The following is a 14558-nucleotide window of genomic DNA, read 5'->3' on the forward strand; positions in this document are numbered from 1 at the left end:
CCCTCCCCCCCCCCAAACAAAAAAGCACTATATGGTTATTGTAAAACAAATATATACTACTGACCCATATTTACTCTTTGTGTATTTATATTTAGAAATAATTATGAGGATACTTATTGGTCCACTAGTATTTCTGATGCACATGTACAGTGACTACACAATACTACTACTACTACTACTACAACTACTACTAACAACTGTACTGTATATATTTTGTCGTAAAATCAATCAATTTAATTTATAGTGTTAAATCATAACAGAAGTTATCTCAGGACACTACAGATAGAGTAGGTCTAGACCACAGTGCAATTAACAAAGACTCAACAATTCCCCAAACAATTCGAGCAAGCATTTGGTGCGACAGTAGGGAGGAAAAACTTCCTTTAAACAGGCAGAAACCTCAGAGAGAACCAGGCTGTTGGTGGGTGGCCATCTTCTGCTGCCGGTTGGGACACAGACACTGATACAGATATACAGAAATATGATTCAGGGGGAATGAATGTAGTGACCTGTTAATATGGACGGCTTCACACTCTGCTGGCAGATGACTCCAGGTCAGGCCTCTGAGAGGTAGATGGAAAAGTCATTTTCTCGGGTTTCATATGATGAAAAACCAGGTAAACACATTTTGCGTGATGTGCTTTTTGGCTGTCCTCAATACAAACCTCAATTTCCTAACTTGTGTTGTAATCATGTCTCTTTCTCTTGCTTTTTCTACAGCTGCTGCCCTTGGCAACCTGGTGTCTGACCTGGCAGGACTAGGGTAAGAATCAGAACCAACACACACACATACTCAGCAACTATTACCCTTTAAAGTTTCTGCACGTCATGGCAGGTTGTAGGAGGATTTAGATTTATTACCCTCATTCACTCAAATGATGAAATGTTAAGAAAAACTATGGTACTATCAGTGTATATCCCATTACACAGATTATTACAGCAATACGGTGTTTTAAATTCCAACCCAGGTATACACAAATTAAAATATACAGAGAGAATGAAAGTAAAGGTTTACCATCCCACTCCCTTTGGTAAAGGCTAAGTCATTAAATTACTTATATTAGTATTAAACCGTAATCATTGAATTTACCCCAGAGGAAGATAAGCACGAGCAGCAAGGGAGATAGAGAAATGAAGAATTTTGTGTCCCAAAGGAAACAAGACAAAAATCGCTGCATCCAGATTACACAGCGGAAGTTCTCCAGGCCTCTAGGGGGAGCGCTAAGTGGAACAGCTTGATTTTCGACCCCACGGGGAGAGATCGCGCTGCCTTTTTATTACCATGAGTATACAGACACGTCTCTGTGTGTTTTGTCTATTTGCGTGTGTTTCATTAAATTGCAGTGTGTTTGCCCCTGTCGGCCACCGTATATACTCTGTTGCTTTGCTTTGTTGTATATCTTTCTGCTTCTGTGTTGTGTCTTGTCTTGTGCTTAGTTCTGCGTTGTTCTTTGTTTTGTTGTTTTCTGCTTCTGTGATGTTTTGTGCTAAGTTTTGTTTTGCTTGCTTTCCTTTTTGTTTCTTTGTATTTTAAAAAGCCTTTTTTAACATCAAGGGCAGGGGACTACAGATGAAAAATAGCCTTTTGGCAAATTCTGGCTTTTGTAACCCATGTAAAATCATGCGTTTTATTAATTTGCACTGTCTCTTTTCATAAATAAACTGAATTGAATTACTCTTTCTCATTTAAATATAGAGAGAGTCAGCAAAACAGACAAGTCGGACAGTCGGGTAGAAAGACAACTTTAAAGATGCCTTTGCACCGTTTTAGTGTGATGGAGTCATTCTGGCCTTTTGTAAACGCTCTCAGTGGACACACACACACACAGTTGTACCTCTGTGTGAGCGTCTGTGTTTGCCACTCAATCACGTTGGAAAGTAGAGCCGTTGTGGCCAGTTTGTCAAGGTGAGACTCGATTAGACCAGACAAGAGAGGGTTTTTGTTTTCTTGTGATGGATTTACACCAGTGAGTGTGAAGGCTGTTTGTCAGTGGAGCTCCTGCAGGTGTCCTTCGCTGCAACATTTGCATTACAGCTTTGTTTCAAAGGGGAATGGCTGAAGTGCACACACACATACACCCTGTGCTTTAGATTACTCTGGGAGTTAGTGGCACTTTAGTAGCAGTTAAGAGCTGAGGAGGCGCAGTGGACTTACTGTGGGTACCTTTTATCTGAAGCTGACAGCTGAGGATACCCCAGGGGCCTCTATACTGTAAAGTTGCTGCAGTTTTGGTATTTAGTTTGCTCAGCTCCAAACTACCCAATTGCAAGTGAATAGCTTTTTGGACCGACTTATACTCCACCAGTTAAGAGATAGTTGGTGGCATGGCCGAGTCAGCTTAGCATGAATGAAATAGGGCTTCAACTATTATTTTCTGAACAAACACTAAAACCCAAAGATATTCAGTTTGTTGTCTTAATAAACTAGGAAGATCAGCAATCTTCAGTTTTGGATAAGGTGAAACCACTTAATTCTTTTGGTTAAAAAATGAATTAAACAAATAATAAAGTATTAAAACCGTTTATTTGTTTGAATATTTTCTGTTAATGACATATCCATTAATTGATTAATTAATGCAGTTTTAGCATGTAATATGTTCTCAACCTATTGAGTGTCTTTGCTAACAGCAAATGTTAAAAAACAAACCATAAATTCCCAAGTCCCATAAATTTGAATATTTTGAAGGTTGTTTCCTGCAGTTGGCTTGGAATATATTCTTATTAAAAAAAAAACTTCAGTTCACTTGGAAAGGGATCAAGATCCCCATTTTCAGGCAGTCTGGGTGTGACGATCAGTTAGAATCTTTTCTTGCCTGCCTAAATGAGTTTGCACAAAGGCCCCCGAAAAACTCTGGACTTCTAGGCTGAATACAAAACCTTCTGTAAGGGCTAGGAAGACATCAAATACATCAACAGAATGGGGCGACTGTTAGCTTTTAGCTTCAAAAGACCATATGTTTCTACTAGTTATAATTATAAAGTTATTAAGTTATGAATCAGAAGTGCTGTTTGGCGTTGTATATGATGCCCTCGACCTCAGAAGGGGTAAAAAGGCCCAAACTGGTCTACGTTGACTATAGCGCCCCCTAATGGCCGATATTTACCAAATGTGGTACAGAGCCTCAGAGTGGCATGCCGAACAAGCATCAACAGTTTCGTGTTGATAGCATTTACTGTGGCAGAGATATTGCAATTGCAAATTTCCCATTTAAATGCATTGAGTTATTGGCCAAAACAAATAAACATTGATTATAGCACCCCCTTATGGCCGATCTTCGCCAAATTTGGTACAGAGCATCGCAGTGGGATGTTGAACAATGATCTCAAGTTATTTGCTGACAACATTTAATTTGGTTGAGATATGATATGATATGTGTGTGTTAGCTAGTTAGGAAAATTTGTTTGGTTGTCAAATGTGCATAATTTAACGTAGCAAATTTTTTAAAATACGTTTTGGTCAGGTCCGTCTGGAGATGCTATGTACCAGGTTTCGTGCAGATCGGTCGTACGACCTAGGACGAGTTCAAAAAAGTAGCATTGCGCGAAATTACGAAACAACTTGCCTGGCCTATATCATGTGATTCAGCTTGATTCAAGGAACACGTGGATGTATATATTAATGTGTAATGTGGGAGTATAGGCAAAAACACGTTTGACGTCATTATAGCACCACCTAGTGGTCCACATGTGTAATAACATACCATAGGCCATGCCCACTTTGACCAATCAGTACCCCACTGTAGGGGTGGCCTCAGGAGTGGCCCTAGATGGTACCCTCCAAATTTCGTAAAAATTGGATGCACTGTTCATGAGATATAAACTTTTTGTACTTGTAGCACCACCTAGTGGCCAAATGTGAGGGGCACCTCCAGAGGGTCATGGCAAACAAGAATCTAAAGTTTTGCGTTGATAGCATTTATTTTGGCCGAGATATGGCAAAGTTAGTGTTTTCATAGTTAGCTACACAAATTTGTTCGTGCGTAATATGCGCAATTTTTATTCTATAAACATTCTTTTGATAGAGTGTAAAGTGAGTGTAAAAAAAAAAAAAAAAAAAAGTAGGTTTTTGATAAATTGAGATTTTTCACACAAAAGTCTAGGCGGAAATGGGGGTGGCCTATATCAGGCGATTCAGTTGGATCCAGGGAACATCCAGGGTTTTTGAATGTCCAGTGTATGGTGTGGGAGTTTAGGGCTAAACGCGTTTTTTCTGCTATAGTGCAAGTGGGTCAGTTGTTGCTCCTGAGGTCCTTGCGGAGATTTGGGGAGATTTGGACCAGATTTTGGACCAGTCCTGGTCCAAATCTCCCCCCCCCCACCATGTACGGTTTAGGCTGTAGCGGGAGATTTAGGCGGAGAAGAGTAATAGAAAATAATCCTTAGAAAAACAATAGGGTTCCACAGCCCTGCTGTGCGAACGGCGTAGCTTTGCTACTGCCGGTTCTTCGAGACTCGGGCTTAGACCCCTAATAATATAAATATATGTCTTGACTTTCAAACAGTGACTCTTTTAAATTTGTTATAGATAATTAAATGTAATTTGTGCATCTGTAATAAGAGTTGATGGATAGAGACAGGAAACACAGTGGTAAGTGCAGGGAGGACTAGTAGGAGAGGATGTGAAACAGGAGTCATGTATACATTAGCCAGCTCATTCCTAACATCAGCCAGTCAAAGTCAAAATGCACCAGCTTCTCTGCTAAGTGTGATTTTTCTCAGTCATGTAGTCAAACAGTACAAATACTGTAGATGTAGCTGCTGCTTCAGCCTGGGCCTCTGGAGTCTCTTTTGTCAATACTGTAGTGATTATACATTGCAATGATTGTTTGTAAATCCTCCACTCAACGTCTGTCTTCCTCAACTAAAAGACAGGGACTGAGCTCTGATGCTCTGACTCTGACTCCCTGCTCTTGTATACAATTTCCTGTGTGTGTGTGTGTGTGTGTGTGTGTGTGTGTGGGGGGGGGTGTTGGTGCCTGTAGTGACCAATCTGTAGGGGTTCATGCTTGGGTGCATTTGTAAGATTTTCCTCCGTGCGTGTGTGTGTGTGTGTGTTTTGACAGATGTAGAAAAACCATCTCACCCTCGTTGAAGCCCATAATTTAGCTCATGAGTCATTCTGACCGTTCAGCCAGTTGTTACAGATGCTCCTCCTGCACAGCTTAGTCTCAGCTACTGTTGTCGTGTTCCTTGTGGACATAAGGCATTAGTAGCTATCTGGGGCAGACAAAGCAGCCAGTAAAGCACAGTCGAGTCTGTTCGATGTGTTCCGTACCATCATCAGTCGGAGGAGCCGTCGGCCTTCATTTGGGCCGATTTGACATGTTGAAAATCTTGTAAACTGATTTTGTCGATCTGAAATGAAGACAGATTCAGCAACTGCATGGCCTATTTCTCGCTTTAAATGTTTTCAGAAACACGTTTCGGTGAACTATTTTTGTAAAATACGAGATCGTATTCCGAACGAGCCGCCATGATGCCAGACCCACGTGACGCGTTTGTCCAATCAGCTGCCGGTTTTAATTTTTTGGGGCGACAATACAGATTTGCACCGCCTGCTGTTATGGAGACGTATTACGTCTCACGCACGCGCAGAACGTACACTCAACTCGGCATCGCTTCTGTGTGTTCCGAGGCACTTTTTTGACCAACTCGGGGAGGCAGTCAGTCCAACTGCCTTTCTGCCAAAGGTCGGCCGTCGGGTTGGTGTGTCAGAGCCTTTACAGACCAGAAGGGATTCAGTGTTAATCCATAATCCTGTCGAAGGAGGATTTCTATAACCCACCCCATTAATCTAACCACCCTTTTGGAAACATACCATATTTACCATTAATTAACTGTAGCTCATTTATCATTTTAAGATTTTTGTTTCTTATAGTTCATCTTTCGCCTTCATTTGGACTTACATCCCTGCCAATGACACCACTGCTCTCTGCATAAAACAGTGATAACACTAACCATATGAGAGCGGCTGTGCCCTTTTAACTATCAAAATCCAACGCGGCAGAACACACGTTTGTTATTGCCCGCACAGGTTTCCTATTTTCTGATGCATTCTTTATTTCTTTTGCCTTCTGCTGTTGCAAATGTGTGCAATATTTAGGCAGGATTTGACTCAATGGCAGGAGTGTCTGTATTATTGTTCCATCAAGATATGCACCTGAAAAATTTAAAGAAATTGTATGACTGAGTGTCAGTATTTTGGATTGATGAGTTTGCATATCATAGAATCATAGTTCTATTATATGTCTATATATCATGATTGTCTGTTGTGTAATTATTGTCCTCAGGAGCCGTTTGGATAATTAGTTCAATAGTTCATCATCTGTAATGAGAGAAACTGAAAAAGGTCTCTCTTAAAAACCTATTTCTGCTCTACTGTGATGAAAGGCTATTGCTGTCAGGCACACACACATGCAGCTTAATGCACACACACACACACACACACACACACACACACACACACACACGCACACACTGGCTTCCTCTCCTTGTCTCCTCATCTTTCTCTCAAATAAGCAACTTGCTACTTATCACTCCCCTGACTCGACAGCTCCAGCTGCAGCTTATTTGTGTGTGCAGTGAACTGAAGTTCCATTAGTGCCAGTGACTGAACCAGACCTGGGTCAAAATATTAGCCTGAATTTCATTTCTCACACTAGAGCTGCTTGACCTGCTCTATATTTTTTTCTCAGACTGGAAAGTAAGGTACAGCAGCTCTCCAAAAACTTTCAGTTTCAGTTGTTATTTTGGTCATAACACTATTACTGTGTTAAGTGGGCAGGTGCCTCGGGCCCCAGATGCTCTGAGGCCCCAAAGGCCCCGGGTGAAAAAATGAACCTGGCGCAAAAGCAATGCTGGTATTGTTTTCACCTTGTGAGTTTGTGTGTGTCATCATGGTAAAATGTACTGTAGTGGGAACTACCACGGAGGCAATTTTGAGTACTTTGCTAGAAGAGGTGTTTATATGTTGGTCTGTCTGTGGCTAGATTTTTGTCACTGCGATAGCATCACAACTGTACAAGATGCAGTCACAAAACTTTTGTAGTTAAGATCAAGATGAAGATGGGTGTGGTCCACGGAAGGGCGGAAAGAAGTAGGGAAGGGGCCATTGTCGCCTTCACTTTATACCACTGGCCCGATTTGGCATCGCGGCTAGTATGATCTTATTCCAAGATCATCTCTAATTACAAATTTGTTTGGCAATACGCAGCACTAAAGCACAATTGAAACTTGAGGCCGTGTCTTATAAATGGGCCCTGTGTCAGAATCTAACACTTTTTTTTAAATATTTCAGTTGATATTATACAAAATGATTTCCTTAAACAAGACTGTGTGTTATCAAATGAACTACTGTAACTAACTAACTGACTGACATATACCAAACGTGGGGCAGGGTAGTACTTCAGTGTAGAGATACTGGGCAAAATGTGTCAGTGTGTGTGTGTGTGTGTGTTTGTGTTTGTGTGGGCAGGACTAAATACAGGGCCACAGATTTATCAGGTCCAGCCAGCGTTGACCACAGAGATCACCATTTACACCATAAAGCCAATTTACTACTACTACAACTACTCTATAGCTCTGAAATAATTGGAACTGAGAGACAAACAAGAGCTTTACCAGTTTCTTATAGTAGATGTTGCAATCTACACAAAATGAGACCCTTAACATTAGCTGTTTTTTAATCACCAGCTTCACTTGGACTGTTACATCTTTGCATTATACTTTTTTTCTTTGTTATCTATGACACATTTTTAGTCTTCTTGTTTTTTTTCCTTTATTGCCCAAATTATTGTTCATGTTAATATAAAACATGTGACTTTTATCCCCAGTGAGGGAAGTATTGACAATGTTCTCACTCTCTCTGCTCTTTAGGTAAATTATAAAATTTCTGTAGTTCACTTTTGGACCCATTTCTGGTTGTTTGCACAAAAGCTCTTCAAGATATCAGGCCGATGTCTAGCTTTATGGACGCAGGTGTTGGAAGAAGTTTCCCCCAAACTAAAATCTATTCATAAGGAATACAAACTGATTTATTCTGTATTTTAATAGATTTGTGTAATAGTTGGATATCTACTTATAGAGTACAGAAAATAAATTGTGGCCCTCAGTATTAATCAATTACACAGAACGTATCTACATGGCTATTCATGGTCCACATCAGACAAAACGTACAACTTTTCAATTGAAATAAAACAGTTTTGGATGATTGATAAGTTTTAATGATACATACACTCTTTTATTATTATTTGATCACCACTATGCTTTATCTGCTGCAGTCTTTGTTCTGTCATCTGTGTGTAAAGCACTGAGGAGTGATTTTCATTTATACACACTGGAGTCTCTCTCTCTCTCTCTCTCTCTCTCTCTCTCTCTCTCTCTCTCTCTCTCTCTCTCTCTCGGTCTGTTATTAGAGATGATATTTGACATCGTACTGGTTTTATGACAGATGGCATCAACAAGGCGCAGATTGGAACATTCATCTTCTGATTTACTTTGTTTTGTCGTTATTGTTGATTACTTTGGTCGTTTACTTTGCTATGTAAGTTTTGTTCCGTGGGTGGTTTAATGGATCATGACATATAATGTAGAAAAACATCTACAAATTGGTTATAAATTACAGGCTGAACACAATTTTAATGTGCCTGTTAATGTGTGTGCCACATTTGTTTTAGTGATGCATTTTATTCCCATAAGTCATCGTGGTCATGTTTACAGGATGTGAATAATATTGCTTTCTTTTTCTTCATTTAAATAAAATGGGAAGCTTAGAGCCAAGGACTTAACTTCTGTCTATAATTGATTCGCATGTCGCTATTAATAACCTTATGTCCACCATGTCTCTCTGCTCTGCTTGAACAGGCTTTCCATCTTGTCAAATGTCAAAATTGTTCACTTGACAAAGTGATGGATAATTCAATATCTGCTTCTCAAAGCACCTTAATCGTTAAGGTTTTTAACGATAAATATTTAAATATTAAAATTATTTAATATATTTATTAATTAATTTATTTAGCAGTCATCGTGCTATGCCTCCTTTACCGTAGTCTCTGGATTTTACTTGGTTGTAAAGAACTTTCAATGTATTTCAGAAATGGGTTATACAACACCACATTTTAAGTGTTAAAACAAAAAACAAGCAGTCATAGCAATAGCATTTGATGCTAACTAATCTGACTGCCGTCACAAGCCTTCATGTCAAAATCAAAAATAACCACACTGTCAAAAGCCAACATAAGGTCTTTTACAGAGGTTGTGCTATGCTCTGCATTGATTGATGGATTTATTTAATCAGTTGCAGTAGTTGTTGTTCATTCTATCTTCGTAGGTAGTCAAACCACGTTTTAACATCCGTTAAAACTAAACACTGTTGTTTCAGTAACATCTGCTGCTAACTAATCTGAGCCACAAAACCAGCCTGGTTTTTTACGTCTTTTGATCTTCAAATAACCAAATCAGTGGTAACTCACATTCATTCAGTTTCTTCTTTCTTCTGTCTGTCTCTTCCTCTCTTTAGGCTGGCAGGTTATGTGGAGGCCTTGGCGTATCGGCTGGGAATGCAGATTCCTGACTTAAGCCCAAAACAGGCTGACATGTGGCAGACCAGAGTCAGCTCCCATGCGGTTGGTATCATCATACCTCACTAAAACCCACGAGCCTTAACCCCGACTCTGCTCTAACTGTCTCTGTCACTCTTTTAGAATAACAGGGACTTAAATGCTTGTCCCACTTTTTAGCGTGCGTGAAAGACAAAAGCCATCAGACTAATTAACATTCAACATATCAGTCCACAGTCAGAGTGGATATTAAATTGTTTAATGCATCGTAAACATCAAACCAGTTCAGGAGTTCTGTATAGTGACAACAGAGACACAAGCCTCTGGGATGTGGCCTTTTGGGTCACACTCTTTCATTGTGCGAGAAAATTAGACCTTAATGATTGTTAATATGCTGTGACTGCTGAAGAGTGAAATGTAATTAGCTGTAATAAGGTTGAGTGATTCATCTAGCACTAAAAGGCTCTTTCCTGGTTGTGAAAGATCATGGCAATTGCCCTGACATGTTGTGGAATAGCTGTTTTATTTTCTTAGAACTATGTGTATATATAGAATACATATCAAAGTGTAATGGGAAATCAATGTCAATCTTTCCTTGCACTTTTTGCCTGTTCAGTCTTACAGTCTGCAGGCCAGTTACTCTGTGAATACAATTGTGCAATTAAATGATGATAAAGCTTTCTTGTAAATTGGTGAATTTAGACCCAACTGGTTTTGATAATTAGTCAAACAAACCAAAAGTAAAATAAAAAAGGACAGCTTCATTAACACTCTTATTTACTGGAAATGACAGAGCTGTAAAGCTGAACTTTTGAACTGAACTTTTTTGTGTGGATTATTTAAATTGATTTTGTCAGTAATATTTTCTTACTTCCATTTTCCTCTGTGCAGGGCAAAGCCATTGGTGTTGCCATCGGCTGTATCCTCGGCATGTTTCCTCTTTTTTTCTTCAAGGACGATGATGAGAAGAAGAAGAAGAAAGAAGGACAGATGGAGGCGAAGGAGAAAACACAACCACCACCTGCTCCAACAGAGAACAGCAAAAACTGAAAATAACATCTCGCCAGAGACAAATACTTTTTTGAAATCCATTAGAATACTTTAAACTGGGACTGATTGCCGTTGTCTGATGGACTGGAGTGTATGGAAATGTCATTGAACCCGTTACAGTCTAATCACCGGGTACTTTACTTTGCAAGGCCCAGTCAAACTATCAAAGGTATTCTGAAGAGGATTTTAGATATTTGATTGTAGACTTTAAACTTAAGCACAGGGACCTGATCATCTCTTGAAGAAACAAGAAATGGTTGATTCATTTGACCGCTGCTACTCCAACTATTGCGCCGTGACCTCACATTGTCTTGACTGACCGACACAGGCTGAAACTCATTTATCTAAAACTTTCCATCTAAAACACACTGCAGTGGCCTCTTTCTCTCCTCTGCTCGGAGTCTGTTGAATATATAAACCTCTGACTCTACATGAGTAGAAGCTAGGTAAAGGTAGTTGACAGTTTGAGGGCTCCCTAAAATATCACAACAAACTTTTAGAGCTTATTCAGAAAAAAATTACCATACATGGCATTTTGACGTTGAAGGTTTCTTGTATATTGGCAGAAATTGTGATAATTAATAGAGGAAGACTGAACAAAGAGACATGCCAATGGCTCGATTCAGCAGTGTTAAGCTAAGTCCCAAGGAAAGGGTCACTTTTGCATGCACCCTTCAACATCAACTACATTATTCTTCGGTTTTACAAGCATGTCTGCCTTTTGATGATGTCACAGTCTTAAAAAGTCCCGCCTCATTTACACTCAACGACAACCAGTCAGCTGCTTTTAGTGTGAGTCGGGCGGTTAAATGTTACACCTGCTAGCTGCGCCTTTACTTCTTTAGATTATTATTTTTTTGTTTGTGTGACTTTATATTATATGGTGTGACGATCACCCAAAGCAGTAACATGCACCAAATGTCTAACATGTATACTGGAATAGGTAGGTGCAGTTCACCAAAATCTTTCAAAGAGCAGTTTGTTACTTTCCTCTAAGCAGGAAGGAGATGAACACCGAGAGGCAGAGGGAGGAAAAGACAGAGTAGCTGTGGCAGAAAGATAAGAAATGCCAACACTGAACCACCTGTCCCATTTGCTCCGTCTCTTTGGTTCCAATACCATTTGATTTATCTCCTCGTCAACCTGCAGGTGAACTGCAACACACCTCTCCCATGCATGGTAAGCCCAGTGGATATTTTCAGTTGGACTGCTTTCTAACACTTACGCACAACTAAACTCTATACCTACAATTATATTATATTGTCTCTTCTCTACTGCCCTCTTCTGGGTGAAATTGAGAGGAAGTTTCTTTCAGTTGAGTTCATTTTTTACCTTGATGCTGCCACACACTTGCGGTTATAAATCTTTTAAAGCTTTTCCTGTTTAGTGTTCCAGCCCCTCAATGGCTAGTTGAGTTTCTCTGGCTATAATTGATCCCTTACTCCCTATAATTATATTTCTAAATCATTGTTCTTAATTTGATATTCAAACCAAGTAATCTGCAGCATCAGCCAGCCATGAAACATGAAGGCAGAAAGGATTTATTTGGGATGATAAGATACTACAATCCATCCAAGTCTTAATTTAGCTGTCACTGATTTCGTGGTTGCTCGACACAGGTTGCTCATCTCAACAGCAGAACTGAAGCCTGTTGTTTATGGCGTTGAATCTGTTTTGGAAGTTAAAATGAAAGGAAGCAGCCACGTGTCACTGAATGGATTGCAGCAAATGTATTTATTTTTGTTATAATATTCAGACTTGTATTTATGTATGTTCACACTGTATATTATCGTTATCTCAAAGGACTATGTTAAGAATAGATATTTGTCAGCACAAAAACACCTTTTGTTAGTATATTTCCAGCAGAATTCTTTAACAGGAAGGACTTTGCAACCGATCGCTCTATGTTACAGTCCATAACTAAACTTATGAAACATACTCTGAAGACTTTCACCCTGTATACGATTGTTCTGGTTATTTATTATGTGGGTAACAGTGATCCTAAACAGTGATAACAATGAAGAAAAGAATTGAACATATTTATGTAGTTAGGATTTTTGATCTGATTGCTCGATTTCCACCTTGCATGCACTGCTAATAAAACAACCTATTGTACATGTTTATTGTGTAAGAATCATAAAAAAAACTTGTATGTTCTAAAAGTATGCATTACTGAAGGATACAAATCACTGGAGGTGATGAATCCAGTTTTAACATGCAAAAGCAAAAGATCAGATTTTTGACTGCTGTGATATAAATATATATTTTATGGTATATAAGGAATCATACAAGGAATCTCCTGTGTTTTCCTTTTTAGACAGATAATGATATACATAGTTTAAAATAGGATTGTCTTCTTTTGTGTAGCCTTGCAGAGGTAACAGAGCCCTCTACTGGGATGTGAACTGGCAAATGCAGTGTGGAGATTTGGACAGTGTGTGGATCCTACAGGAAGCATAATGTGATGAGAAAACTGCTTGACTGGCAAAATGTGATCATAATAGTTTTAAGTAAAAGTAGGAATTGTCATCTGTCTTTTGTGCATAGTCAGTCATGGTAAGAAAAAATAATCTGTGTCAAAGTACTGTAATTTGGGGGCAATTTTTCTTAATTCACTAACTTAACCTATGTGTATCATTGGGAGGAAAGCAAAGAGACCTACAGTTCACAAAATCTCAGTTGATTTATCTTTAATTCTGTGTAATTTTATTATGTTAAATCAAAGATGACTTAAAAAAAGAACACATTGAATTATTCTTCATGGGTTGCCTTTTTGGTGTGTGAAATGTTGTAGGTTGTGAGTTAAGGACTTTAATTTATATCTGCTGATATAGTTGTATGCTGTAAACTGTTATTTACTTATTTTGAAATTTTTTTTGCTTTCAGTGTTTGAATGGACCTGCTTTGGTTTCAGAATATTTGGAAGTTTTATATGGACAGGCAGGAGTAATTAGCCAAAGACATTTCAGTCTACAGTATACATTGCTGTCTTGTATTTTATTTAGACATGGTCCAGTATTTGGACACCATATGGCCCATCTTATTTGACACAGTCTGTTGTGTATTTTTTATCATCCAAAAGAACTTCTTCTTTAAACTACCATAAAACTATCAATTCTGGAGTTGCATGTTAAAATCTTGTCGGCCAGTGGATCCACCACTTTGTACAAAATGTCATGGCAATAGTTGTTGAGATATTTAATTCAGACATTCATGGTTCCCAGAGGACAAAGTCGGGGACTTTGGTGATTTCCTCTAGCGTGCTCGTTTTCAATGAAAGACTGCTGTTGCATCAAAACTCAAATCAACTTTGCAGGAAATAAGAAATAAGGCCTTGGGTTTAATCATGGGATTTGAGTTTACCCACTGGGCTTTGACTGGTGTTATAGCCTAAAAGTGGCACAGGTTTTTAGGTAATCAAACTCAAGTTAAAACATAAAAGTCACAAAAGTCTTAGACATTATAAATATACACAACTTTAACACATCTATTCTCCGCTGCACAGACATGCACATACAGTAATTTCTCTCCATTAAGCAATGAGGGTAAATCAAGTTGAAAGCAATGGAATCAAATCTGCATGACATGGGTTCAAAACCTGATTTCTGTGTTCTGGTCTCTTTGCAGCACTTTCATCTGTAGTGTGGCAGTATGCATGACTTTATTTTGTGACATAGTTCATGGTGCTAAACAATCATCATTGATTTCTGTTAGTACTAAGTTAATGAGTTTTACATTTTTTGTATTTTAAAGTATACATTCAGGATGTGTTCTGTACATATGTAAGAAGTGAGAAATTAAAATGATTAATTGGGAGGAATATAATATAGAGGAAAAAATGGAGTAGAGAATAGGGGTCTGTTTCTGTTTTCTTTTATCAGCTTTAATTAAACCAAAATCACCTGGCTGCAAACATCTGGCCTGGGGTGGACTTTTTTTTTTGATTATGCA

General features: G+C 38.8%; 1 protein-coding gene across 1 annotated transcript in view; it reads left to right on the forward strand.

Moving 5' to 3' along the window:
* LOC116049223 (transmembrane protein 65-like) overlaps positions 1-12753 on the forward strand; it is a 44780-nt gene extending 32027 nt beyond the window's left edge. The window contains exons 6-8 of the mRNA XM_031298672.2: positions 721-763; positions 9518-9623; positions 10449-12753. Of these exons, the coding sequence (XP_031154532.1) occupies positions 721-763; positions 9518-9623; positions 10449-10607 (308 nt within the window). The 3' untranslated portion in view covers positions 10608-12753. The remainder of the gene's footprint in view (positions 1-720; positions 764-9517; positions 9624-10448) is intronic.
* Positions 12754-14558: the final 1805 nt, after the last annotated feature.

The sequence above is a fragment of the Sander lucioperca genome, chromosome 10 (genome assembly GCF_008315115.2).
Source record: "Sander lucioperca isolate FBNREF2018 chromosome 10, SLUC_FBN_1.2, whole genome shotgun sequence".
Classification (NCBI taxonomy): domain Eukaryota; kingdom Metazoa; phylum Chordata; class Actinopteri; order Perciformes; family Percidae; genus Sander; species Sander lucioperca.